At 49.5% G+C, this 25,472-nt stretch overlaps 8 protein-coding genes across 8 annotated transcripts; 3 read left to right on the plus strand and 5 right to left on the minus strand.

Annotated features, from left to right (window-relative positions):
- Positions 1–251: 251 nt before the first annotated feature.
- N7484_009501 (putative Rho guanyl nucleotide exchange factor) lies at positions 252–4,969 on the plus strand (the record flags this gene model as incomplete). Its single annotated transcript, XM_057119888.1, has 2 exons — positions 252–4,349; positions 4,409–4,969. The coding sequence occupies 2 exons, from the start codon at positions 252–254 to the stop codon at positions 4,967–4,969; spliced, it is 4,659 nt and encodes a 1,552-aa protein (XP_056969443.1).
- A 296-nt stretch (positions 4,970–5,265) lies between these two features.
- N7484_009502 (tRNA lysidine(34) synthetase) lies at positions 5,266–7,378 on the minus strand (the record flags this gene model as incomplete). Its single annotated transcript, XM_057119889.1, has 3 exons — positions 5,266–6,911; positions 6,999–7,172; positions 7,243–7,378. The coding sequence occupies 3 exons, from the start codon at positions 7,376–7,378 to the stop codon at positions 5,266–5,268; spliced, it is 1,956 nt and encodes a 651-aa protein (XP_056969444.1).
- A 1,339-nt stretch (positions 7,379–8,717) lies between these two features.
- Positions 8,718–9,988, plus strand: N7484_009503 (D-mandelate dehydrogenase-like dehydrogenase; the record flags this gene model as incomplete). Its single annotated transcript, XM_057119890.1, has 5 exons — positions 8,718–9,068; positions 9,113–9,139; positions 9,206–9,372; positions 9,422–9,787; positions 9,853–9,988. The coding sequence occupies 5 exons, from the start codon at positions 8,718–8,720 to the stop codon at positions 9,986–9,988; spliced, it is 1,047 nt and encodes a 348-aa protein (XP_056969445.1).
- A 1,308-nt stretch (positions 9,989–11,296) lies between these two features.
- On the minus strand, positions 11,297–12,551 carry N7484_009504 (fungal specific transcription factor domain-containing protein; the record flags this gene model as incomplete). Its single annotated transcript, XM_057119891.1, has 4 exons — positions 11,297–11,876; positions 11,925–12,132; positions 12,184–12,311; positions 12,505–12,551. 4 exons carry the CDS (start codon positions 12,549–12,551, stop codon positions 11,297–11,299), a joined length of 963 nt encoding a protein of 320 aa, XP_056969446.1.
- A 344-nt stretch (positions 12,552–12,895) lies between these two features.
- N7484_009505 (tetratricopeptide repeat protein) lies at positions 12,896–14,608 on the minus strand (the record flags this gene model as incomplete). Its single annotated transcript, XM_057119892.1, has 1 exon — positions 12,896–14,608. One exon carries the CDS (start codon positions 14,606–14,608, stop codon positions 12,896–12,898), a length of 1,713 nt encoding a protein of 570 aa, XP_056969447.1.
- Positions 14,609–16,488: 1,880 nt separating this feature from the next.
- On the plus strand, positions 16,489–18,652 carry N7484_009506 (uncharacterized protein; the record flags this gene model as incomplete). The annotated part of the gene is made up of 3 exons (XM_057119893.1): positions 16,489–16,715; positions 16,786–17,395; positions 17,738–18,652. The coding sequence occupies 3 exons, from the start codon at positions 16,489–16,491 to the stop codon at positions 18,650–18,652; spliced, it is 1,752 nt and encodes a 583-aa protein (XP_056969448.1).
- Positions 18,653–19,456: 804 nt separating this feature from the next.
- On the minus strand, positions 19,457–23,064 carry N7484_009507 (WD repeat protein; the record flags this gene model as incomplete). The annotated part of the gene is made up of 8 exons (XM_057119894.1): positions 19,457–19,702; positions 19,757–19,952; positions 20,019–20,107; positions 20,163–21,115; positions 21,201–21,417; positions 21,492–22,725; positions 22,877–22,955; positions 23,028–23,064. 8 exons carry the CDS (start codon positions 23,062–23,064, stop codon positions 19,457–19,459), a joined length of 3,051 nt encoding a protein of 1,016 aa, XP_056969449.1.
- A 1,015-nt stretch (positions 23,065–24,079) lies between these two features.
- On the minus strand, positions 24,080–25,152 carry N7484_009508 (putative mitochondrial carrier protein (Pet8); the record flags this gene model as incomplete). Its single annotated transcript, XM_057119895.1, has 2 exons — positions 24,080–25,021; positions 25,093–25,152. 2 exons carry the CDS (start codon positions 25,150–25,152, stop codon positions 24,080–24,082), a joined length of 1,002 nt encoding a protein of 333 aa, XP_056969450.1.
- Positions 25,153–25,472: the final 320 nt, after the last annotated feature.

A 25,472-nucleotide genomic window follows, 5' to 3' on the forward strand; every position in this document is an offset into this window, starting at 1 on the left:
GTCCTTATTTGACTTGCCGCTGTATGGAGGGGGACTGCGAGTGTTGCGACTGCTTTTGATCCTTTTTTCCATCTCTTCAAATGGACTGTTGACACTTTCACATCGCCCTCTTTCCAACTCCGTGCGCCCACTGCGCTTTCCTTGTGTTCTGTCGCTCCTTCTATCCCCTGCTCCAGCTACATCAGACACCTTCTCTTGCTTTCCTATTTCCGCCCACGGTCCACTTGCAAGGCAAGTGCAACCCAACCGCCATGACGGCCAATGCAGGTGCGCCCGCAGGCACCAATCTGTCGGACATCCCGCTGGAACACCTCAGTCTTTACCATGCTGTCGACTCCTACCTCTCCTCCGTCCTCGTTTTTTATGGCCCCGTTGCAACCGCCAATGCCACCGTAAGCAGTTCGCGCATTCAGGCGCATATTTTCAGCCCCGCAGGGTTCCAAAGTTACACTCGAATAACAATTTCACCTGCTGCACCGCTTTACGCAGCAGTGAACCACCTACCCCGCGAAAGACAAGGCGATGCAGTTTGTCGCGCACTTGCCGTGAGCATGCTGAAATACTTTGCCGAGTTGTCGAGTCCTCTCAAATCCCTTTTGGCTGAAAGGTCACAGCCGGCGCGACAAGGTGGAAAATTACCGAAGTTATTTGACGAGATGCACGCCGCAGATCTAGCCAGCCGTATGACAAAAGTGGAAGACTCGACGGAAATTATTCGGGATATTCGCAACTCATTCCATGAACGAAAAGTCCCTTGGACTGACCTCGACGTTGTTCTACCAGCCGGCACTATACAACACTCCGAGAGAAGAGAAAGCGCCGGTTCGGACATGGAAGAATCACAAAACCTCCAATATGGCCAATATACACCTCTTATTATGGCACTTGGGGACCCCATGTTTTTACCAACATCGCGTCTCAAACGTGCGCCGTCACAATCAACTAATGTGAGCAAATCCAGGATTTTCACACGTGGCCAGAAGGAATCTGTTCGTCTTACCATGTGTGAACTTGTGGATACCGAGGAGCGATATGTTGCCAAATTATATTCGCTCGTGCATGAGGTTGCGGACGAGTTCCGCCAAAAAGCTCAAGGAAGAGGTCCGTCCAGTACCAGTCCGGACGAGGCAGCCTTAGAAACCCTCTTTCCGCCATGTCTGGATGAAATCTTGGAAGTCAATCTTGGATTCCTAGATGTCATTCGGCAGGTCCTCGATGACACAGAGAAAGACGCACTCGAAGATATCGGGCAAGACACTGAGCTTCCTCCGCGCCGAAGCGCAGCACGGGAGAATAGGGATGCAATTGGCGCCGCCGAATTTGCAAAAGCATTGCTCGATTGGTTGCCACAATTCTCCCAACCATATGCTGAATACATGAGGGCACACAATGGGTTTGCTCAGATACTTAACTCGTTCATGCGGGATAAGAACTCCAGTTTTTCGAGGCGAGTCTATGAGACAGGAGAACAGAGGCTGCGGTCTCTTCTGATGGAGCCCGTTCAGCGGCTTCCTCGCTACAGTTTATTGATTGATACCATGACAGGCAGCCTGCCCCTGGTTCATCCTGCTGTGCGTCCTCTGCTGAAAGCTCGAGACATGGTGAAAGATATTTGTGCTCTGGAGAATTCCTCCCCATCTGGTCATGCACAGAGCCTCCGTCGTTTGAGGGAGCTTGTTGATAGCTGGCCAGCAAAAGTATTTCCAGATGGCCGCTTGATAACGGCAGTTGATGTCGATGAGGTCACTGTTCCATACCAACTGGATGGGCAAGCAACAGGCCCTGGAGCTGGGATAGTACTTCTCTACCGAAACTGTCTTGTGATACTTGCAAAGTGCGCAGACAGTCGAAGCACCGCACGTGGCGTGCTGGCAGACATTGATAATGCCGCGTCTTCAACTACTGATACCTCTATGAACCTACCACCATCCGAGCTCAAGGTTGCTCAAGTTCTAGAGCTTCATACTGTGCGCTGCATGCAATCGGCATGCGGTCGGATATTGTATATCGTGCCAGCCTCATACCAATCAGGTTCAGACCCCCTCGACAGCGGCGCTGATCTTATTGCCCTAGAATTGACATCGACGTATGAAGGAAAGGCCGGTCGACTGATTGAGGAAATTGCAAAAGCAAAAATTGAAGGCCGCTATTCAGAACAAGAGCGAGAAGGTGACAAATGGACACTGCGGAGCCCTGCTGCCGCTCTGGGAACAACCAATCTTCTAGCCTGTGTGTGCGAAGACGGCCAGACTGAGGCTCTCAATCATGTCTACTCGTCTCCCATACGCGTGGTATTTGACAAGCCGAAAGGAAACTCGATTCAAATGCTGAGAAGCACTCACTTGGAGGTTGTCATATCTATTTCTCCTCCCAACGGCGATCAGTTTAGAATGGATGTGGACTCTGTGATTGGTGCCCCTTCAACGGATCTGGTGTCGGCAGACACATTCATCTCAACACTTTCAAGACGCATGCAAAGTCTTCTTTCACCTCTACACAGTCCACAGAACCCCAAAATTATGACTCCATTGGTTCAGTCTAATTTTGAACTTATTCGATACATTGCAAGCAGCTTGATCACCCAAGCCAAAGCATCCCGTGGATTCCGACCACCTTCACCAACGAAGCTGATATCCAATTTACTGGGAGGCAGCCGTGAAAATGTTCCGACTATCAAGCAGCCAAACTCGGCGACTCTGTTGGGTGAATTTCCTAAAATGCCTCCCCCGAGGGGCAATCTTTCCAGATCGAACACTCTGCCTTCCACCTTTCCTGGCAAAGATAAAGAAAAAGAGAAAGGAGAAACGTCTAACAAGATATCCGTGGTTGGGACGCCTGCCGCACGAGGCCCTGATGGCCAACTTGGATCGCTGGAGCAAACCTTCGCAGCCTACGTGCTCTCTTTACAGTCTCGAAGTGGGAATATCCTTGGGCGAATGCTTCGCGCTAGAGAGGCTGCGGACCGCTCTCCAGTGAATGAGCTATATAATATCCTCCTGGAAGACCCCTGCAAACTCCAAGCTGCTGCAGAAGTGCCCGTTGACACCTTGTTTGTTGCTTTTGAAACTTTCATGAAAAACGCGTGGAAGCGGAGTATGGGCCCTGTGCTGGACAAATCGTCTTTGCGGCAGCTTCAAAGTCAATTTGACACCATGTTTCCTCGTGATTTTGATGAAGAATTTCGGAAGTTTTTGGCAGATACTAGTCCACAAAATCGCCGTGCCTTGGCTGCTATCATCCGGCTGCTTGCGGAGTTGCTAGACGCATCTGGGAACGATGGGGACCGTGGAGCATTGACAATGGCCTTCGCTGAGGTTCTCACAGAGGATGGTGACCCTGTACATCACGTATCACTCTTGGATAGACTTGTTGAGGACTTCGACAATCTCTTCGAGGAATTCATCCCCAGTGGAGCCTCAGTCGAAGGGACACTGACCAGTGATCAATCCCAAACCAAGACATCACAGGCCAATACTGGGTCTGTGGGTTCAAATAATTCTTCATTCCGGAAGCGCTTCGGATTCAGCCTTCACAAGGACAGCCAGAAGAGTGAGGGTGAAAGCAAGGTTGCTTCGATCTTGCGAACACTGAGCAAGAGACAAAGCCCGGCTGATTCAGAGCCTAACACCCCCAAGGGATCTCTGTTACGCTCCAAGTCCACCGATGTGGATGCACGCCTGGGTTTCCTTCGGCCCACATCGCGCGATCGCCCGTTCGGGTTTTCATCCGAGGAGCAAATATCAAGACCAGGCACTGGCCACGGACAGACCCCATCTTTGTCTTCTATGAGGGGAATATCGCATGATAGCGTCGTGAAGGTTCGCCGAAAAAGGCGGAGCTCTCTGTCAGACCTACGCCCCCAAACCGCGTCTTCGGAGGCCTCCAATATTTCCAGTATCTCCAATGTCTCCCCAACCCACCAACTACGCCCTGTTACTCCGATCAGTCGCCCTCGAGCCGAGCCAGCTACACCGACTAGCCAGCCACCAAGGCCACATAGTAGTTATTTGTCAAGATCACCTACGAGAGGTACATCACCGGCGAAAGCAACCTCTCCTGCCCGCTTAGGATCACCTATTCGAAGGATGTCGCCTACACGCCCTTCGACCCCCAGTAGGAAAGAGAACATTGATCCTCAGATGCCCCAATCCGAGAGAGCTGCCAAGACTTCGCGTGTCATTCCAGAATCGCCAACTCAGGAATTGAAGAGGCGATCCCGCGCGACTAGCATTCCTCAGCGAACACCAGGACTCCGAGAGAGACCCACGGCCAACACGGAAAATAAGCGTCCGCAATCTTCGTCCTCAGCTCAAAGAACTCCAAAGTTGCGATTGCAAAGCTCACAGAAGGTTAGTGGCTGCTCCATGTAAACATTCAAGTTCTATAGCTAATGTTTCCCCCCATATAGCTTCGTGAACGCGTGAAGACGGAGAAAAAGACTCAAGCTACTGCACAAATCGGTCTTCGAGACGAGCTGACAGCCCTTGGCAATGAGATGCATGCCTTGAGGCTAACGCCGCCAAAGGAATCTAATATGGAGACCAATGAGGGAACCGCAGGGTCTCAGCCAACCTCAGAAAGAGGTGCAGCGCTGGAGAGTCGTTTCCGCATGCTGGAAACCCGATTTGACCAGTTCGTGGGTGAGTACAATGGACGCACGGCTGTTTTAGAGAGAGATGTAGAGTCATCTCTGGTTGTCAGCGAAAAACGCGTAAAGAAGCTGGACGAGTTGTACCGTGAGGCCAGTGCAGAGAACGAGGCCCTCTACGATCGGTTCAACTCGGAGCTCAGCAAACTCTCAAAGGATGTGCGGACGGGTAGCGCAGAAGAGTCTTTGCAAGCCCAACTGAACAATGCCCTAGAGGAGATCAGTCGCCTGAAAAAAGAGAATTTTCGACTCAAGAGAGAGGTCGGAGGTCTTCGGGCACAACAGGCTGCCGTTGCTCTAACGAGAGCAAGCGATCAATGATCACCATACAGCAATGCCCAATATGCCTTTAATAACCTGATACATTCCCTTTTCTTCCTTTTCGTTCTTTCCAGCCTCATTGTACGCTGCATATCACTTTCCTTTCATTCCGTGATACCACAAACATACACCATTCCTTCTGTAGCTCTGAACGTCCATCACTGGAAGCCGAAGAGTCCTCATTATTGTATCTTTTGACCTTCTCTGTCACTTTTCAGCCTCATACGAACAAATTATTTTGTGTCATGCATAGTACCGAAGATCAAGTCGGGCAGGATTTATTTGTGTTTATCCCATTATTGTACACTAGCTGCTTCAGCTTCTACTGGCCTGCCCATCAGGCGCAATGCATCGGTATCAACCATCTTATACATCCATTCCCACTTGAGTATCCATGTTCTGCCTCCTGCAATGATTTCCGTTTCATTAACATGGTTTTTTTTACGAAGACCTGACAGATCGAAGCCCAGGACCGGCAATGCCAATAACTTGCCGACTTCCTGAGTTTCTGGTAGGTCGGAAGCATTCGATTGTTCTTGCAACAAAACAGGAAGTGTATATCGGGTTGGACCTGGGGCCTGGCCGGACAAAAATTTGCGCAACTGCGTCACAAGGACTCCAGGAGGAATATTCTTGCGTCCTTTTTTGATTGGTTCGTTGCGCAAAGTCTGGAAATCAGGTTCCTGGAGCGGTCTTATCGTGAAAGAAACACTCTCTTGGCAGGCCTTGTCTTCAGAATCTGCTTGATGTTTGCCTCGCGGCGCAATAGAGAGGCGGAGCCAGTATCGGTCGTCCCAGAGTGTCCACTGGGAGTATTTTGGCCGGGGATTTGAGACTAGTTCAGCCGGTTTCGGCAAAAAGACTTCCATAGAGGTGACAGGTGATCGGTTCTTCATGAACGGCTGACGTGAAAAAAGCCATGTATTGCCAGATGATGAAGACACAGGCGTGAACATCACACCCCCTAGTGTGAACTGCTTCGGCGAAGTGTCCTGGATATCTTTCTCTTCAGCGGAGCCGAACATGCGAGAAACGAATGGCGCAAAGCTGCGTAGTGAAAAATGGTTTCCTGGGAATGGGGAGACCAGCTCCGTTATGCGCCGGAGCGTAAGAGCCTGGATTTGCCGGGCTCGTTCGGGGGAAGTCTGAACTAATAGCGGATCCATCCATGTAGGAATCTTTCTGAACTGAATAGTCATTGTGCCCGATCTGAGATTTATATCGAGGATTCGGCATCTCGATGCAAGGAGCTGGTCTGACAGACTTGATGATATCTGTAGGAGATCCCGGCTGGAACGGATAAGAGAGAGGATCCGGGGTCCCTGAAGTGCACGAGGTAGAGAGTTGGATGCCAGCATGCTGCGAATCGCATTCCGAGGAGTTAAGGTCGGATCGAAATTAGTCGGGTCTGAGACATAGGGAATATTATTTTGGTGGCAAGTCTCTAGCAGTCGGGCTTTGGAGAAAGAGATAAGGGGTCGACAAAGGAATATTCCACCCGTTGCGATGGCTGATCCCCTCGAATCTAATAGGGTTGCTTTTTGAAAAGACCGGGCTGGTTGAACTGCAGTTTTCTCTGTGACTTGAGCAGCAGCAGACTCGGGCTCGGGTAGTAGGACTGATGAACCGCTTTCGGAGACTCCGAAGAGACCGTGGCATTCTGGAATACGAGCTATGCTTTGAATACCACCGAGACCGGCGCGGCGAGCACCTGTTGCTAGACGCCAAATGGTTGTCTCGATGGAATCATCTCGGTGATGACCCATGAGTAGGGCATTGATCCCTTTGCTGCGACAGGCTGTGCCAAGGGCTTGATATCGTAGCCGTCGGGCATGCGTTTCAAAGGCACTTGGCATTGGTACCTTTGCATTATTTTGCGTAGACTTTTCCAAATCCTTTGAGTACGGCGACCAGTCCAATTTGAGAACTTGGGTCTTGATACCTGCATGGTATTAGCACGCAGTTGTGTAAAATCACAAATTGAATGTATTTCATTTGTTGAAAAATGTCCTCCTCATGAGATACATACCCATATTTGATAACCATGTGCTTACGGACTTTGCTTCATCGCCGCTCTCAGGTCGAGCGCGATGGTCAACTACAAAGGCAGTAACGGAAATGGGTCCACCGATGGGTGTTAGTTCCAGCTGCCGGCACAAGTAAGCAAGGGCCATGGAATCCGCACCACCACTGACGGCAAGACCTGAATGTCATAGTTAGCACAATGCCCCTTCAATGTATGTATTTACTATTGGTCACTGAATGGAACTTACCAATCCGTCGCGGTAGGTGAACCACGTCCCCTGCCACACTTTGAAGGCCATGAGGGGCAATGCCTCTTACCCCCGACCATGCCAGGCGGAAGTGCTCGGTAAAGTGCGCGACCGAGATTGCACTTGTCCCCGCCATCGAGAGTCTGACGTTGACAGATCAGTTGACTCTTTCGCGATTGATATTCGGACGTCGGCCAAACTGTTTCCCCGATACAAATGTAGATCGGACAGTTGGAATGGGTTATAGACACAACTGAGTTTGAAAATTCATATAAACAATGGTAGCTTATAAGACGAAATCTTCTCAACGATTTTCATCCAATTAGACTCGCTTTTCATAGTGTCAAAATGGGCTGGCTGTTTAGCAACCATGACCCCCCATGCATCGCGTCTGTCTGATCTGATTTACTATGCCAATTCCTCAGTTGATAGCAAATGAGAAGAAAAGAGCCTCAAATCAGTGGTTTGCATTAAATCACAAATAATTATATCGGCTTAAAAAAGAATCAAAACACAAAAAGAAACGTCCCCGGGAAGGCTCGAACTTCCAACCTCCTGATTAACAGTCAGACGCGCTAGCCAATTGCGCCACGGAGACGTGCTTATATGACGTCGATGGCTAGAAACATTGAACAAGCAAAATACCCATCTGTAGGTAACAAGTGAGGTTGACTGAATTGGTCTAGAGCACATAAATAAGAGCCTCCTAGAGGGAACAACCCGGGCATTCATGAAGTGAGTTCTGCCCGGGTATGAGCTAAGAGAGCTGCCAAAAATATACTTATACTGATTTTGCTTTCTGTACCTCCCTTCGCAACTCTAAATTATATCATCGACTGATGCATGTTCAATTATGAGTTACTATCAAATTGCCCCATAGTTTCTTAGTGCCTTCTGATACAATTTTTACGTGAACTCTTGAGTTTCAGTCTAATAGATGAGTCACACAAAACCCAGGTACGCGGTCATGCCCTATAGTATGTGTATCAATACATGCGATCTTACTATGCTTTTAGTTTCTCTCTATCAGGTATGGCATCCTCTATACCATAAGCTATATCCATGTTAGTAACCATTTTACAAGCCAGGTATATGACTGCATATTTCACCTATTCGGTGGTGCGTTCGAAAATCAGCTTCTCGCATTAAGTTCGGGGCGAGGCATCAACGGCTTCCTCTCCGGATCGGCAAGTCTCCGGCGTAAGACCGAGAAAACTTCCACATTTCCCCTCCGTAGACTCGGGTAAATGCCGTCGTGTGATCTAACTGGTAAATGGTATATTAATTGCTGGATCAAAATGGCCTTGGGACTTGTTCGCCGATCTAGGCTAACTTGAAAGGTCCCACGCCGCCCTCGACACGAGCGTGCGGGGATGCATTGAGCTACATATGTTGTGGGCTTCCCCTCATATGTACAACTTGGATTTCTCTTTCCAGCATCATACCTACAGCTGTCTGCCTTCATAACAGCCAAAATGAATCTCGAAAAGCCTACCATCCTCCATCTTGGAGATCCCATCGAGTTCAATAAGGAACTTTATGATCAGATAGCAAAGGAATTTACAGTAATTCGCCCCTCTTTAGAAGAAAGACAACGAAATGCTTTCCTGAAAGCCTTGAAAGAGAAAAAATGGGGAGACTTTCAGGGTGTCTTTCGTCCATTCTGGAATACCGGCGGTGAAATGGGTCGTTGGGATGCTGAATTAATCCCATTGCTACCGTCATCCCTCAAGGTGTACGGGAGTGCCGGTGCAGGCTATGACTGGATGGATGTTGATATACTAGCTGAACATGGTGAAGCCACTGACCTCATTTCACCTCGTCTTGTATTAACGCGTTCACAGGGATCATTTATTGTAACGGAGCGCAGGCATCGAGCGAAGCTGTAGCTGATATGGTATGACATAGTGATCCACAGAAATAACTAGAGCAATTGTCTAATTCTATTATGATAATCTTACAGGCTATTTTCCACATCATCTCCGTCTTTCGCAATATGCAGTGGTCTATGGACGGCGCTCGTTCAGGTGACCCGGCGCTCTGGCTTGAGGCGCATCAGAACACCGCATTCACCGCACACAACCCGCAAACACAGATCTTGGGTATAATCGGCCTTGGAAACATTGGCTAGTATGAGCCTCCAGACAGGGAGCTTAGAGAATTTCACTGACGTATGCAGTGCTATCGCCCGAAAGGCATACGCCTGCTTCGGCATGAAGATCTACTACCAAGACATCCACCGAAAGCCCATTGAACAAGAACAAGCTATCGGCGCTTCCTACTGTGCGACATTGGACGAGCTTATTGCTGTGGCAGATTGTATTGTTCTGGCTACCCCATTCAGTGGGTCTAAACTTATCACCAAGGAGACCTTGGCTAAGTTCAAGAGGGGAGGCAAGTTTGTCAACATCGCCCGGGGAACCTTGGTTGATGAGGCCGCTTTGGTTGATGCTTTGAAGTCGGGAAACTTGTCAGCTGCGGGCTTGGATGTGCATGAAAATGAACCGAGCGTGAACCAGGAGCTTATAAAGATGCGGAATGTCACGTAAGTTTTTATTTCTTTGTGAAGATTGAATCGCGGAGTGTTCGCTAAAATGGTTGCCTTTACAGGCTCACGTCTCACACTGCCGGTGGTGCAGCTGAGACTCAGATCGGGTTTGAGCGATTGGCGATGGAGAACGTTCAACGCGTGTTGACTGGCCAGGATCCGCTCACTCCAGTGAACAAACATTTGATCAAGAATTGAGTTGGAGGTTTTGTTAGATATCATAGAAAAGGCATGGGACTTTCCAGACGAAGTTTACATTGATTTCGGCAAAATACAGAGCTGAGACCCCTTGATTGTAATAGAGGAAATGACATCAATGTTATGCCTATGCAGAAATCTGTGAATGGTCCGGAAAAGCAGCCAAATAAGCACTTTCAATCTCTTGGCCCACGCCTGCAACGCCCTCAAAAATCTTATCCTGTTTTAAAGGGATCCCCAAAGATTCCACTGCATGTCGCAATTCTTCGATCAGACGCTCAGCATCCGATATCTCAGTCGCTGACTCCGGTCTGTCTAGCAGATGATAACAAGATGCCAAACGGCCCGACTCGAGGCAGGAGCGTACTCTATGGAAGAGCATGAGTAAAGTGTAACTTCCCTGCATCGCACTGCACCCAAGAAAAGGCAGGGTCCGGGGAGCCCCACCCACACAGCACGAAGATCGCACCATGACTCTTCGATTCAAAGATCCTCTTTTGCAGGTTTCCGGTCCACAGGGGTGGGGATAGGGTAAACTGCGAAACGCGTTTGCTATTACCAGAGAAGCTTTGAGACAAATTTTGGAGGACTCTTGTTCTGTGAATGGGAACGTGGAATGCCAATGGGCAACACTGGAAGGAGAGGGATGGGAGAAGCCGTGACTATTGATCGAGATGAGATCACAGTATCGGTCCAGGAAAAGAGGAATATCTATAAAGGCTCTGAAGCGGTGAAGACGAATTCGAGCGCTGCAATATGGTTAGTCTAAATGCGCTTAATGACCCCAAATTCCTTGAGAGTGTCTTACGTATTGATCATTATACGGCTGATTCGCCACATATTCTCAGCAATGTAGGATTCACCCTCGAAATCGAATGTCTCTCGTAGAGTTTGATCTGATTCGATCATCAAAATCACAATTTGGGAATCGAGATTCTTTATTTCCTCGCCGAGGTTGGAAAGAACTGGTGAGTCGGCGACGCTTTCAATCTTTTGAACCATGGAATGGGCGGCATAGAGAAGCTTTTGAACCCTAATTGTAAGTCCCCACGGCTATGTCTAGTTAGCAGGATATTCATTATAGGATATAAAGAGAATTTGAATACCTCCAGATTAACGCCAAATCGGGGAAGAGGGGTGGTGATTCGCGGATCATCGGAGGCAACGATGGGGGGCTATATTCCTCCATTAGCACCTGGGGTAAGAGTAGAGGAGAGTGCAGAGTCATACCGAAAGATGTAAATTCGAAGATAAGTATGCCACAAACATCTAAAACCACATTAGGCCGGAGTATGACATAATTTGAACTTAACTCACTATCATCCACCATGCGCGTCTTTGAGCCTCTGAGTATTCTGTCGAGGTTGAGCCAAGGTCATGAAGGCAGAGATCCATTGCTGTGGTGATAGCATGGTTGATCCTAGCTCGCATTCTCGATACATTGCCTCGTTGACAATACTCATACATTGCAAGAACGACAAGAGCCAAAATTGGATCCAATTGAAGTGGAATCTTGGGATGGAGTGCACTCTGCTCTTGGGAGGGACTGGCGCCGATAATATTAATGCTTGATGCGGGACTTAGCTCGTCGATCTCTCTCTCAACACTGATCAACGCCGCCTGTGCGAAGAGCTGAGCATAGGACCGCCTTAGAAAGACGGCAGGTTCATTCATAGAAGATGAATCAGGAATAGGTGGGATGAGAACTAGGATAGCTGATAATGCGAGACTCAATGATGATACTGGCCAATAAGGTAGATCACTCTTCTTTGGTTCATCGAACTGTTTTGATGGTTGGAAAAAAGTAGATCGATCCTCATATTGTGGATTCGGTGGTGGCGGAAGCAACGGGAAGTAGGGGTGCATGTAGATATAGTAGGCATTGAGACTGCTATATTGTTAGCATGAAGCCAAAACTCTCATTTGGCTCACTTACATGTCGTCTTCGCACTGATAAGCTCGAATAGCAGGTAGATCCGTATCATTGATAGATGGCGAGGCAAATGTGCCATCATCACCTGGAGTGAGTTGACCCCATAACTGGAGAGCTTCACCGGTGTCTGAGAGTACGTCTGGGGAAGTATCTAGATTATGAATACCCACAAATGGAGCCAGAAGCCCCATAGTATTCTCAAGCAATGGATCTAATGAACGAATTAGTCACATTGCTTCCATTGCTCCTGCCATTTACTTACCAATAGTTTCAACAGCATCTATTGGCGAGGGTCGATGCTGTGGGGTTTCTGATGGTACACTATCAACCTGAGCATGTTGTTGCAACGCCTCAGTATATCGAATACCTCTACGAGCTCCACCTCGGCGACTGGGTTGATAGCTGCATTCTCGGGTTTTGCTGTAACACTGGCACTTAACGTTAGATAAGAGTTCTGCTGCTCGTCGATTAGATTCACCTTACAGCCTTGCAAGGATATTGTCCATCACATCGGGTTTTTGAGGAGCGACTTCATCTTCTATTTCAGTAATGAATGCAAGATAGCATTGCATATTGAACTCACCATGCAAGACATGCCGCTTTTACGGGCGGTTTGGGTACGCGAGGCATCTTATCAGGTAAAGTGACTGGTTTCCACCAAGGGCCCCTTATATCCGATTGGAGCCTCAAGTGGTATCAAGGCGTCACTAAAATCTGCTGTATGCTGCTCGATGAAATCCCAAGGAAGGAGCAATGGTCCGCCAGAGGCCGGTCTAAGTGGCGTTCGGCGTTTGAACGGATCAAATGCCGATTGCGGGACCAATCGGATTCATGTCTCCACATCAAATACTGATGCACTCCGTACAGTACGGCAGACGATGGACTTTTCAGTCAAATTCATGTCCTTGAAATCTCCACAATTTTCCGAGACGATCAGTTCATTATTAAATCTACCAGCCGAAATATTTTCCAGATCACTGACAACCGCTGCCAGAGCAAAGCTTCCCTACATCTGATTCCTGTGACGTATCAGCTCGACAGAAACACGAGGACTTGATAGGAATATCTGCCACCGCTAAAGCAATTTTGAGCAGTGGCTCAATCACCCTGGCCTCTGCAGTGCGATCCAATCGAAGCAGACACTCATGATACCCCTGCAGTGCCCACACGTTATTCGGGTGTTGACGTGCGCGAATGACAGAATCATCAAGTCCCAGATCACATCGATACGCGGCCGCTGCTTCTTCAACATGACCTTGTTCCAATAGAAGGGCCGCGTATGCATGCCGAGAAGGCTGCATCCAGCTCCACGGCTCTTTATATCCCAGACCATCGTCCAATTCGATTGAGCGACGGAGGTGTTCAAATGCTTTGGTGTAATTACCGCGTCTGTATTCTATCTCGCCATCCAACATAGCAGCCGCGATGTCTAGGGTATCGACACACCGATTCGGAAAATCCAGACGAGTTTTGGGGACACGCTTGGCTGCGTCGGTATAGAGGCCTCGGAATTTTTCGGCTTCAGCAATGTTGCCGGTCGCTGCACATGCGATACCTTTCGCGTAGTATATATTTGCAATGGTGACAGAGTAAAGTACTGGGTCCTCCGGAAGTGGGAGGCTGATAATCTCGTCCCACATACCGAAGCGAATCATGACGTGTGGTCGTATGGACATGAAGACTTCAATTGAGTCTGCCATTTTGACAAGCAACTCTTTCGGGAGAGTTTTTTCCATGCGATTTACAGCATCAATGGCCACATGCTTCTGGCCCGCAAACATCGCTGCATAGATAAGCGTATGATAGTTGTGCATGCGATAATTCGAGTAGAAGTTCATCACGCCCTCATAACGGATGAACTTTTCATCGGAAAAGGTAGCACGCTGATTAGCGCGTATGGCAGCGCGATAATCTCCGACCAGGACATCCAAGTGCGCGGGCATGTGGTTTGCGTGACCAGCGTCCGGGACGAGCTCACGTAAATAATCAGCTGGCACCAAGCCCAGCTCTGGGGTTGGTGACATTTCAATTAGATGGATATACAAATGCAGGAGACCCGGGTGTCGGTATGCATCAGAGTGCTTAAGTGCTTTCTCTAGTACATTCTTTGCATCCAAAGTCCGCGTACCGGGGTTCGGCAGACCAGTCTCCAAATTCCAGAGTTTCCAGGGATTGAGACTCATGAGGGAGTCTGCATATAAAACCGCTATGTCGAGATCTTCTCCGAGCGCGTGATATGCCTTCTCCATGGCGTCAGCATAGGCGCGATTCTGAGCAGCGTATTGATCTAAATCTGATGGCTTGTCGCTCTGGAAGCGAGCTTGAATAGCCATGATTAGGGCTTGTTCCACGGGAGTTGCGCTAGAAGCAAGAGCCTTTGCCTTCTGACAAGCTTGGTAGGTGCGCTCTAAAGTGGTCTTCAGGTCATCGCGGAAGAATTCCCATGACTTGTTGTAATTTGGACCAAGAGCGTAAGCTAAACCCCAATAAGCAATGGCACACGATTCATCGTGGGCGATAGCTTGCTCGAAGCATGTAGCTGCCTCGTCGTGGTTGAAGGAGTAGACCCAGGAGAGACCACGATTGTACCAGATCTGGGCGTCGGGGCTGGTGGTAGTGATGGGTCGTCCGAAGGTACCTAAATCAAAGGGGTAGTCGCTCTTTTTGGTAAGCGAGGTGATTGTCATGTTGAATGCAAGTCTATAGAATCAAGTCCTCGGACGAAATAAGGCCGAGTGATGAGGAAATGGTAGCTTGTAGATCGACAGAATATGGTAGAGTTGTAACTTGTATGCGATCCACTGTGGGCAGCCCCGCTTGAGGGGTATTGGGTACTTGTTACGGTACCCGAGGTTCCACTGCAGTATATTGAACACCGCAAATTTGGTTGGACACCTTGGGTGGTGCGGTAATGGTAATTCAACGTGGTAATCTGGATCGAGTACATAGATAATAGCATCTTGCCTGATTGCACTTACCGCGCTTGTTCTGACATGGCTAGTGAGGCGTCCAACTAATTCTGTGGTGTTGAATGATTGATCTCCGCGCAATGGTCTACTGGTGCCGTTCAGTGCTTCCCTGCCCAGCACACTTTCGACTTTCAAGTAGACATCTTGTTAGTGACCAAGCACATCCGCAACAGACCTTGTTCTCGTGAGCTAGTCAGAATACCCGGCCCATTTTCCAGGACTCCGTAGAGTGAAGCGCCTCACTGAATCTGAGAGCTCGTCAGCGGTGAACTGAGAAGAGGACATGGCCCCTTACCTGTACATGAGTACCTCAAAGCGAGAGGACTTGCCTTACGCAGAGTTGGATACGGTACTGGCCGCACCGGAAACTATGACCCAGTAAAGCAGACGGCAGCCTAGCCTCCGACAAGCGTGCGCGCGACAAGTCGCATTGCCAAGGACACAGATGCCAGGCCAAGTGAATCTATGAGGTAAGAGGAAAGAGGAAAGGAAGCCGTGTTGGGGTAGAAGCAAAGGAAGAATAATACAAATCATAGTAGTGGCTCAGAGAACCCCCCTCAATTTTCCTATATTTACGCTAGTAGACTCTACTCAATGATTATGCCACTCCCGGACCTATCTATCATGCTCGTGTTTAAGTTGCCTCAGGCTGAGATGGGGGAAATAAGGAACGGGCTATTGGGGTAGATTTTTCCCAAGGATCATTCGGAGGAGACTGTATCTGTGATTGATGCAGGCTATTGTTGCTTGGGTGAACTCAAGATTCTCAAGGAAATGCCATTTTCTAACCCAGTGCCAAAGAACATATCGCAGCCTGCCTCGTAGCCGGGGATTGGAGAATCCTGTACCAAGCATCATGAAAGGCCCCAGCGTGATTTCTTGGAGCTCTTGGAAGTCGTATGATTCATGGCAATTCTGTGAATTTGGAAGAGTAGCCCTGTCGCTTTTAATGACCCTGACTCAACGCCGTCTACCGATTGATTTCCCTAGACCAGGAACGGATCTGAACTAACGATTGTGGCTTGCTTTAGTGCCCGCCTCTCGACGATGTTCCCATCAATGAGATCGTTCTTGTCCCTGAGGATCCAGGAACAGTGCGCAATTATACAATTAGCCTATCGCTTAACCCGTTGGCCCTGATCCACCTCTTGAACCAGTATATTCTGGCGACGCATATCGCTTAGCGGTCCGTATGGCTGTCGGCAACACCGTTCAATCTGACAGCGCCCCACCGCTGGTTCTTCGACTTTTTATCCGAGCGGCGCTGTTCTGCCCGAGACACCCTGATTCTTGGACCCAACCACATGGCAGCCATTGGCTCCGGACTCGCGTGGCTTAACCTCGTGTCGGGAATGAGCCGCAAGGTGGTTGTCGGACCCTGACCCACGTTCTCTGGCTTTCTGTGGAGTCGAGGAGTATATAAGTCTGTCGCCGACAAAATATTCTTTCCATTCCTTAGGGCTGCGAACCATTGTCACTCGTTGGATTGTGTCTGCTTTCTGTTCTCCCTCGTCACTCTTTTGACCCCGAATATTGTCACTCTTTAATCAATATTCACGACTATCATTAATCAATATCGGCCCCCCACACATCTCACAATGATGCTCACCACAACCCGCCTCTTGAGCACTTTGCTCTTCTCCGCTTCACTCATTAGCTCGGCATCTGCAACTGTGACCTGTGGCATCTCTGATAATGTCAATTTTTTCTTGAACCCTTCATTCGAGACTGGTGACTTGACCGACTGGACTAGCTTGTCCCCATATGGATCGATAGACTATGGTACAGTTGCATCTGGCGATGCCTCCGACGTAGACGATTACTTGTCAGTTGCCCCAATGTCTACCATATTGAGGCTCTCATGGAAGGACTTACTAACGAACTGATCAATGTAGCGTCATCCCATCCAATGACCAGTACGAATATTTAATGCAGGAGTTGACGGGTCTGGAAATTGGCGAGACCTATACTCTCTCCGTCGACTACAAGCTTGTTTGGACTACAGCAACTGAACCTACCTCATCTGCTAATCTCTGCAACATGGCATTTTCCCAACACTCCTGGAGTTCTTTAATTTCTGGGATAAAGACTTCTTACTCGTCAGCTGACGCAGAATGGACTACCTACAGCATCAACTGGAGCCCTACAGCCTCGACCGTTAATCTTTACTTCATCTTTGGATGTATCGAAAACACCTCTATCCGATTGGATAACTTCAAGGCTGTCGGCCCAGGCGAAGTCTGCACAACCAGCACTCCTACCCCGACTCCTACTCCTAATTCTGTCCCCAGCTCTTCGCCGGTCAAGTCTTCCTCCGTGGCGGTCCACAGCTCTTCTTCCGTGCGGCCGGTCCAAGTTCGCCCTAGCTCCAAGGCTCTGATCAGCCCATCCAGCAAGGCTTTGCCTTCTTCTACCCCCGTCCCTAGCTCTGTTCGCCCCTCGGCCTCTGCTCCTGCTGGACACAGCCGGGTTCCTCACTCTGTTCGTCCTGTTCCTTCCGCACCTGTTAGTTCTGCTCCCTGGAGCCGTCGCCCTATCTCGCCTACCCCTCGGCCGTCTTTCACTCCCTCGGGCTCCATAGTTGCTCCATCGTCTATTCCATCGGGCGTTGCCCCTGGATCTAACAATGGCCCCGGCTCTGGTTCTGGCCACACATCTGGCTCTGGCAACCACTCTGGCTCTGGCAATCACTCTGGCTCTGGCAACCACTCTGGCTCTGGAAATCACTCAGGCTCAGGCTCCGGTTCTGATTCTAACTCTTTCACTACATCCACCATTTTGACTACCCGGACAAGCACCGTCACTGCGTGTCCCTCTACTATTACCAATTGCCCTGCCCGTGATCAGACCACTTACTTGACTACCGAGACTGTCGTTGTTGGAACTACTGTCTGCCCTATTACCGAGGGTGCTCAGCCCACCGCTACTACCACGCTGACAGGCCAGGGCAGCATTACAGTGCCAATGACTACTTCTACTGCCTTCATCACGCGTACCTCGACAATCACCGCTTGCCCCTCCTCCGTTAAGGATTGCCCCGCGTCTGAGAAGTCTACTTATGTCACCACCGAGACCATTGTTGACTACACCACTATCTGCCCGGTAACTGCTGCTGAGGCTACCCAAACTGCCATCTCGACTGCTTCAGTCTACATCGAAGCTAGCGCTACTGGATCTTCGGGCTCTACCGGCACTGGGTCCACTGGCTCTTCCGGTACTATCCCGACAGGCTCTGACTCCAACGGCTCTGGCTCTAACGGCTCTGGCTCTAACGGCTCTGGCTCTAACGGCTCTGGCTCTACTACCATCTCTGGATCCATCGGCTCCGGATCCACCAGCTCTGGCTTCACCGGTACTGATTCGATTGGTGCTGGCTCTGGCTCCGAGTCCTCTAGCAACGGACAGATCAGCACCACCATTATTTACTCGACCAAGGTCGAGTCTGGTACAACGGAGACCATTGCTATCGCAACTGGAGCTGTTACTCTCACCGTCGCCAAGGCTACTAGCGCTGGCCTCGTAGGCGTTGGTGCTAATGAGGTACCCCCCGTGCACCGCACACACATCCACGTCAAGCCTACTCCTTCAACCTTTACCACTTCTAGCTATTCTACCACCCAGAAGAGCTCCGGCGTTGGATCTGGCTCTAGCTTGACCACCAGCTCTGCCGCTCCAGTCTATACCGGTGCTGCTTCACCTTCCTTCACTTTCTCCACTAGCCTCATCAGCGCTTTGGCTTTTCTTGTTTTACGTCTTGTATAAATAATTCTTCCATTATTTGATAGACTGGTAAGAACAGATGTACATGGGTCTAATCTATTAACAATGTTTCATCAATCTTACGAATCAAAAAAGAAATCATGAAAATCCTACTATAGCGAACCCCCCTTTACTAACCCTTTTTCAGTAAACTATTTATTTAGCTAAAGTTACTAATATAAACTGGACATCTTTAACTAACAAATATTGAATATTACAAAACAAGTGGCAATCCAGGCAGGATAAGTTTGTATGTATCTGGGTTTCTAGGTATTTAAGGGCATATGACCTCGTCTGATTCAAGCCAACATCCGTAACGCTTCCCTCGAGCCGGGATACGGATAAGAAAAGTTGCAGTCTCAGCGGCCTTAATCACGTTCACATTGCTGGGGAGCCTAATGTGAGGAAGTAGATACCCGGTAGGTGCTCGATCAGGTTACTACTCTGAACTACCATTACCGCGCTACCCCAGGTGTCCAACTAATTTTCTTGTTCGTTTATTTGTCTCCCCGAATTCGAGGAAACAACAATTCATGGTAATAAGGTATATGCAAAATGACATGAACCTACGCTCATCATCATTACCGACAAAGCAAAGATAGAAAAGGGAAAGGAAAAATGCCAATTAAACAGACATATCAGCAAAATCAGGGGGTATCAGAGAGCATCTTCTTATGTACCCGAATCCATCCCTTAGCCAAAGGAAATGGCCTCGCTAAGCCAGAAAGCCAACACACCGCAAACCCACAAAGTAACAAAGGTACACGATTTTGATTCAGGGTAAAGATATTGCCCGGGAAAATACCCTTAAGTGACTACCGATCCGGACACAGATCCCGAGTTCGTCATTGAGTGGATACTGCCTGGTGGGCCGTGGTGGTTCCCGTTGGTAGGTCCAGCATCTCCATTGGTGCCATGGTTCTCATGGTTGGTCAAAGACGAAGGGGATCGGATCTCTTTCTTACCATTTGCCTTGTAGTAGAGAATCATGTCCCCGGACGTGCGCCAGAGACACGAACGAATAGTAGCAAGAGTCATATTTGGTGGACACAACTAGGAGTGATACACATTAGTTAAGAAGTTTTTACGGTATCGAAGGTAACGTACTATCTTTTGGCAGTAGAGCTCAAGGTACTCCTCTGCTGGCATGACGCTATCCTCTGGATCATCAGGGTTCGGAGGATCGATGCGCTCAGCAACGTAGGCTAGCACCTTCTTGGCACGCAGCATCCGATTGGCGTTCAGCCGGGAGCTGTTATTGCCATTGGGATTTAGGGGCGGGGGGCCTCCATTTGCAGTCGCACTATAGGAGATGGATCAGTTCAAGGGTCAATAGTATCTTCAAAAAAAAAAAAAAAAAAGGCCATACACTTCGGGTTTGACGACCGGTGGAAGCAAGTCATCAAAAGGCTTTAAGATGAAAGCAATCTTGACCTGTTCCTTAAATGGAATTTGATTCTAGAGATACGATTAGCGCAATTGTAAGATGAGAGTAGCATGGAAGCCCATTTACCTTCAAAAGAAGTTCCCCGAGCCAATGTGGGATCGATTTTTCCAGTCGCTCAATCTCTTGCCCGATGCGACCCACACTGCCTCGATAGAGGTCGGAGGCCACTGCAGTATCACCTGTCTCTTCTTGAATGAAAACTGCAGTCCGAGAGGGAATATGGAGACGAGGGGTCTCGCTCGTTGGACTGGGAGTGATGGCCGTCACCAAGTCACGAGTTGGGTTCGCAGCCAGGAACTCGTCATATTCATGACGAATGCGATCGATCACGCCACTGATGTTGGGGTCGTACACCTTCTCCTCCTTTACAGATGATACCTCAGATTCCTCGATCTTTTCTTCAGGGATCTGTGGCTTCTGATCCGTTGATGTTCGTCCCAGCTTTTTGATATCCATGCGGAACTTCTTGCCAAACAAGGAGCTACCCTTCTTACGTTCCTCCTTGTCAGGCTCAGCTGGAGACTGCGGAAGTCCAGAGGTTGGGTTACCGTCAATTGGGGACATGGGCTGCTTTTCGTTATCCTGGGCTAATCTTGATGAGAAGTAGTCACCAGATTTGTCGGAAAAGGAAGACGGCACGGCATCAGGATTTGGATGAGAGGATGGTACATCTGGAGTGTCTGCATCGAAGCCCGGAAATGGGGAGACACTGCTTGCCATCGACGTGCTGAGATAATTTGCTGAAGACGGCGTGCCAACATTAATCCCAAAGCCTGAAGTGTTGGGGCTTCCTGGGAAATCAAGGTTTGGACGCAAGGTCAACGTAGAGGGATCCTGCGAGATAGGAATTCCAACACTACGAGGAATGTCATCACCGGGGATGGAAGTACTCAGAGGGTTGAGCCTGGCATGTTCCTCGGCCTTTGCGACAGCAGTTTCGCGATACTCGCTATCCCGGCGAATCTCCTCGTCCACCAAGGGAGCAAACAGCCAGCGCAGAATCCATTTGCCAAGGTTGACTAAACGTCGTGTTAGTTAGATGGAAGACATATCCCCACGCGAAAAGGTAAAAGGGGGAGAGATTGCAGATTGTACAAAACTCACTTCGTTGATCGTCACGGAACTGCGAAAGGTCGGCATCTGATAGGCCTGCCTCGTCTGCATAGACCTCAGCATCGAAGCAGCGGTTAGGTTCCAGTATCACAGAAAGTCTGCCAGTGCGGATATCGATCGTGCACCAATGAGCAATGCTCTCTGTCGTATTGAGTTGGTCGGCTACATCTTCGATGTGGCGCTTGCCATAAGCTTGCACGGGGACACACTGCATTTTATATCAATGACTGTTTGAATGAAACAGCTGAAGCGCAAAGTAGCTCCCACTGCATTCTAACGTACCTTCAACAGATCCCACAAGACGACCTCTCCTGCTGAATCCTGTGTAAGTGTCCGCTTTCTATCATTCAGCATCAAGCATTTGATCAACCCATGCTGTCCCTCAATGCTCTCTTCCGGCTGCGTATGCACGGGGATTGGTAACTCAATATCAGTGCCCAAATCAGGCTCTGGGGTATTAACCCTCGATGAGGAAGTGCTCGCTAGCAGAGTTGACGTTGCCGATAGTTGCAGCACTGCATTGTACGGGATCTTCTTTGTCTTATCTGTTTCCGGTGTAGCAGCAGCCGCATCGATGTTGCGCACAGGTTCCGGCGGCGACTCAATCTCAAGCGTGGTATCAATATCCTTCCAGCGGTTAATGCTCGACTTGGGTGTAGCTGTCCAGATAAAATCGCCGCAAACCGCAACTTTCACGACCCCTTCATGTTCTTGAAGTGCTGCAACGCAAACGCCCTGCTCCACATCCGGCGAGCGCCGCGTGTCCGTCTTGGCGACCAAACCTGAGCGATCGCTGGAGTAGAAGACAGAGAGGTCTGGATGATCTGAGTAAAGAGACCAGACGCTATCATTGTGCATGGTTAGTGTATTCATGCAACGTCCTGCGGTGAGAGACCATATCTTAATGGTCTGGTCTGACGAAGCAGTCATGATGGTATCTCCGCTCTGATTGATCAAAATATCCCGAACATTGTCTGTATGGCCTACGAACTTCGTTATTAATTTCCCAGATTTGGGATCCCATACACGGACGACGTTCTCCGGCCCGCCGCTAGCGAGCACCGACGAGCCGGCCCCTAGGGCATAGATAGAGCCCTTTTCAGTCGCATCGTCATCGCATGCATCGATACTCAGGATATCTCCGCCGCCATTGAGATCCCACAAGAAAAGTTTATGATCAAGTCCGCCCGACGCAACCCAGTTGGCCTGGCCGCCGGGGCTGGCTAGCGCCTTGACGTAATCCGTATGTTTCCCAATGCGCTCCGGAACTTCAGTAGACTCTGAGTGTGGTCGCCAGAGACGAACAGTAGTATCTGACGATGCTGATACGAGTGCGGAGTTGTCCTGGGTCAAGACAATATCATTGATCCAGTGGCTGTGGGCCTGAACCTGGGTCTTGAAACGAGTTGGGCCCGGTTGTCGGCTGGAATTTGCGTATGGATTTGATGCGTGGAAGGGAGTTTGAGGGAAATCGAGATCCCATGAACAGATGACACCGTCACGGCCGGCGGAATACCTGGAGAAGGGAAAGACGTCACATTAAAAGCTGTGCAACCCACGTGGGGAAAGGGACGGGTTGCGGGGGAAGCACGACTAGTGCAGTCACTCGGCTTCCAGAAGGTTCTCAACTTCTTTGTTCCGGGGCCTTGAAAAGAAAGGGCGCTTACAGGATGGAGTTTTGGGGATCAACGGTCAACCCATTAACTCCCAGCCGGTGCCCGCCGGGGGCATCAGGCAGAGGGAGCACTGCGAAGGGAAAGGACAGATTAGGATCGCAATTCGAGGGTATGTTTAAAATAGGACCGAGATAAGACTAACCATAAGTGACCCTCTGGTGGCTCAGTTTCCGTGCCATACATGCAGCTTGGGTAAGTGGAAAAGAGACAAATTGCGGAGGAGATGCGGAGCTTATCTGCCTCAATCGAGGCCGATCACTTGCACTGTTTGGTGGGGATGAGAACGACGTCACTGACGCATTTACGACGATCCCCCAAAACAACACTAGACAGTGGGATTGAGTTGAATTTGATTGAACAGGTACGGAAGGACATGTAAATGAGGGGAAGGTTGGGGGAACCGCCAGGGGCAGGACGCCATAGCGCTGGTCGGCCGTACTCCGTATCACCGTTTCGGTACTGCGCTTTATGCCTACTCTGATGTCATCTGATGTTCCCCCAACTATACACAGGTCTGTGTCATCCTAAACAAAGATTGCCTAATTCTTTTGCGCAGTCATCTTCATGGCCTACCTGGCATTCAAACCTTTCATGCATTTGGTGTATTCGGGGATTATATAAAGCCGGCTCTATATGACTATAACTAACTAGCCGAGGGAATAGCCATGGTTTATGAGACCACCTACCATCGCACTTATACTTTCAAAACACCGGATAAATTCGTAGTATTTAATTATTCTGCCCAGATGAGGTATCGACCTAACCCAGAAACTACAAATAATTAACCTTTATACCCATGGAGTGATCATGCCATGTTCAATAGCTTTCTACTTCAAGTAATCACCTGTACCCGCTAGCTAGTGCTTATAGTGGCTTAGTCGTGGCTGTTGCCTGCTATGCTTCATATCCTGTGATATAATGTACACATGACCTAGGCTTGATATCAAATGCCTCAACGGCTATGAAGACCGTGGACCTTAGCACTGGCTGAGACCTATTCCGTGGCGGGGGTGCCCGTGTCCACTATAGTAAGGTTCATTATGGACGATTGCGCGTCTAGGATAATCCCGGCTACTAGCGGACTTGACTCTCGAACTCTCATAGCGCAACCAAAATGTATGCGCTTCTTGAAATCTATATGCCAGTCCCAAGGTCTATGTAGCAATGATAATGTACAAAAATAGGTCAACCTTTTCACTCCCGTTCCTTCTCCTCCCTCCTCCCCTCTAATGTATTCCACGCCCACTGATAACTACCCAAGAATACCGCACCTCCAATACCAATCCATGCTACCCGGGGCCCAATTCCACGCCAGAAAGCACCCATACCTTCCTGCGCAATCTCACGCACAATTTGCTTAACCCGCACAGGCGCATCTGCACCTCCACGGCGCGCAAGCATGACACGAGTCTTAATAACATCCAACGGCGTCGTCAGACCCGCCGCAATAGCACCAGCAACACTACCGAACATAGCGCTAGTAGAAGCCGGGATCTGAGTCTCAGTAACGGACTTCGCGCTTGAAGCGAATGGCCGGAGGTAGCGATTCGTATAAGCCTCTTTCATAGATTCCCACATAGTAAACTGCAGGACCGTAAACGGGATTTCTCGAGCAATGGTGATACCGGCACCGCGGTAGAGTTCACGGATAACCTGACCATAGCCCCGTTTCACAGGGGCCGTACTCGAAGACTGAGCTGTAGGATCTTGTGTAGCATGACGGAGAGATAGGATATCTTTTAAGGCGAGTAGACTTGAGCCGCCGAAGAGTCCGGCTTGGGCGCGCTGCTTGGTTACTTCGGTAGGTACGCGCACGGCGCAGGCGGCGATTTCACCGAGCGAGGAGGCGATAGAGTGGGTGAACAGGATGTATGCGCGGGAGGGAGTATCAGTAGAGCTTGATGGGAGGAGAGAGCGCTTAACACCGTCGTAAACGATGAAGAAGGATGCGGCGGAAGGTGCGGAGCCGAAGAGGACGGAGGGAAGACCGGCGTAGATGCCGCGGATTGTTTGGCGGAGAGATAAAGCTCGGGCAGCTTGGGGTGCGCTGGGGTCGCGTGCTTTTTGGAGTCGGGTCTTGATGGTGTCAAGTGGGTAGAGTGAGCAGTCTACAGTGAGACCGGCGAGGGCGCCCGACTGTGAGCAGTTGGACAAGGGTTAGTACGGCTGCTTGATCTGAAGATGACATTTTTTTGAGATTGCCTTACGAGTAGGGACCTGGTCCATAGGGAAGAGACCAAGGCCTCTCCGTTCGGTTGCTCGGCCATGGTGGAATTGTTTTCTACTTCGCAAACACGCTGGTCTGGAGCAGTTGGGCTGTAGAGTCAATTGCAGCCTGAGTAGTTCCAGAAATGCGAAGGACCCAGGCCGCTATGTCGCGGAGCTCCACAATTGATGCCGAGGTTTTTGCTCCGCGGTCAGGCCATCCGATATCGCCGAATGAGGACTACGTCAGGTCGATCATCACGTCGCAAGCGAGGGCGGATTTGTATAAGCGTATCGACAATTGATTGTAACCAGACAAATATATTCTTATGTTTAGACTATCTACGACATGATCATGTCCACACAACTATCCACTAGACAA

Source organism: Penicillium longicatenatum, assembly GCF_028827895.1.
Source record: "Penicillium longicatenatum strain IBT 33135 chromosome Unknown contig_6_segment0_segment0, whole genome shotgun sequence".
Lineage (NCBI taxonomy): Eukaryota > Fungi > Ascomycota > Eurotiomycetes > Eurotiales > Aspergillaceae > Penicillium > Penicillium longicatenatum.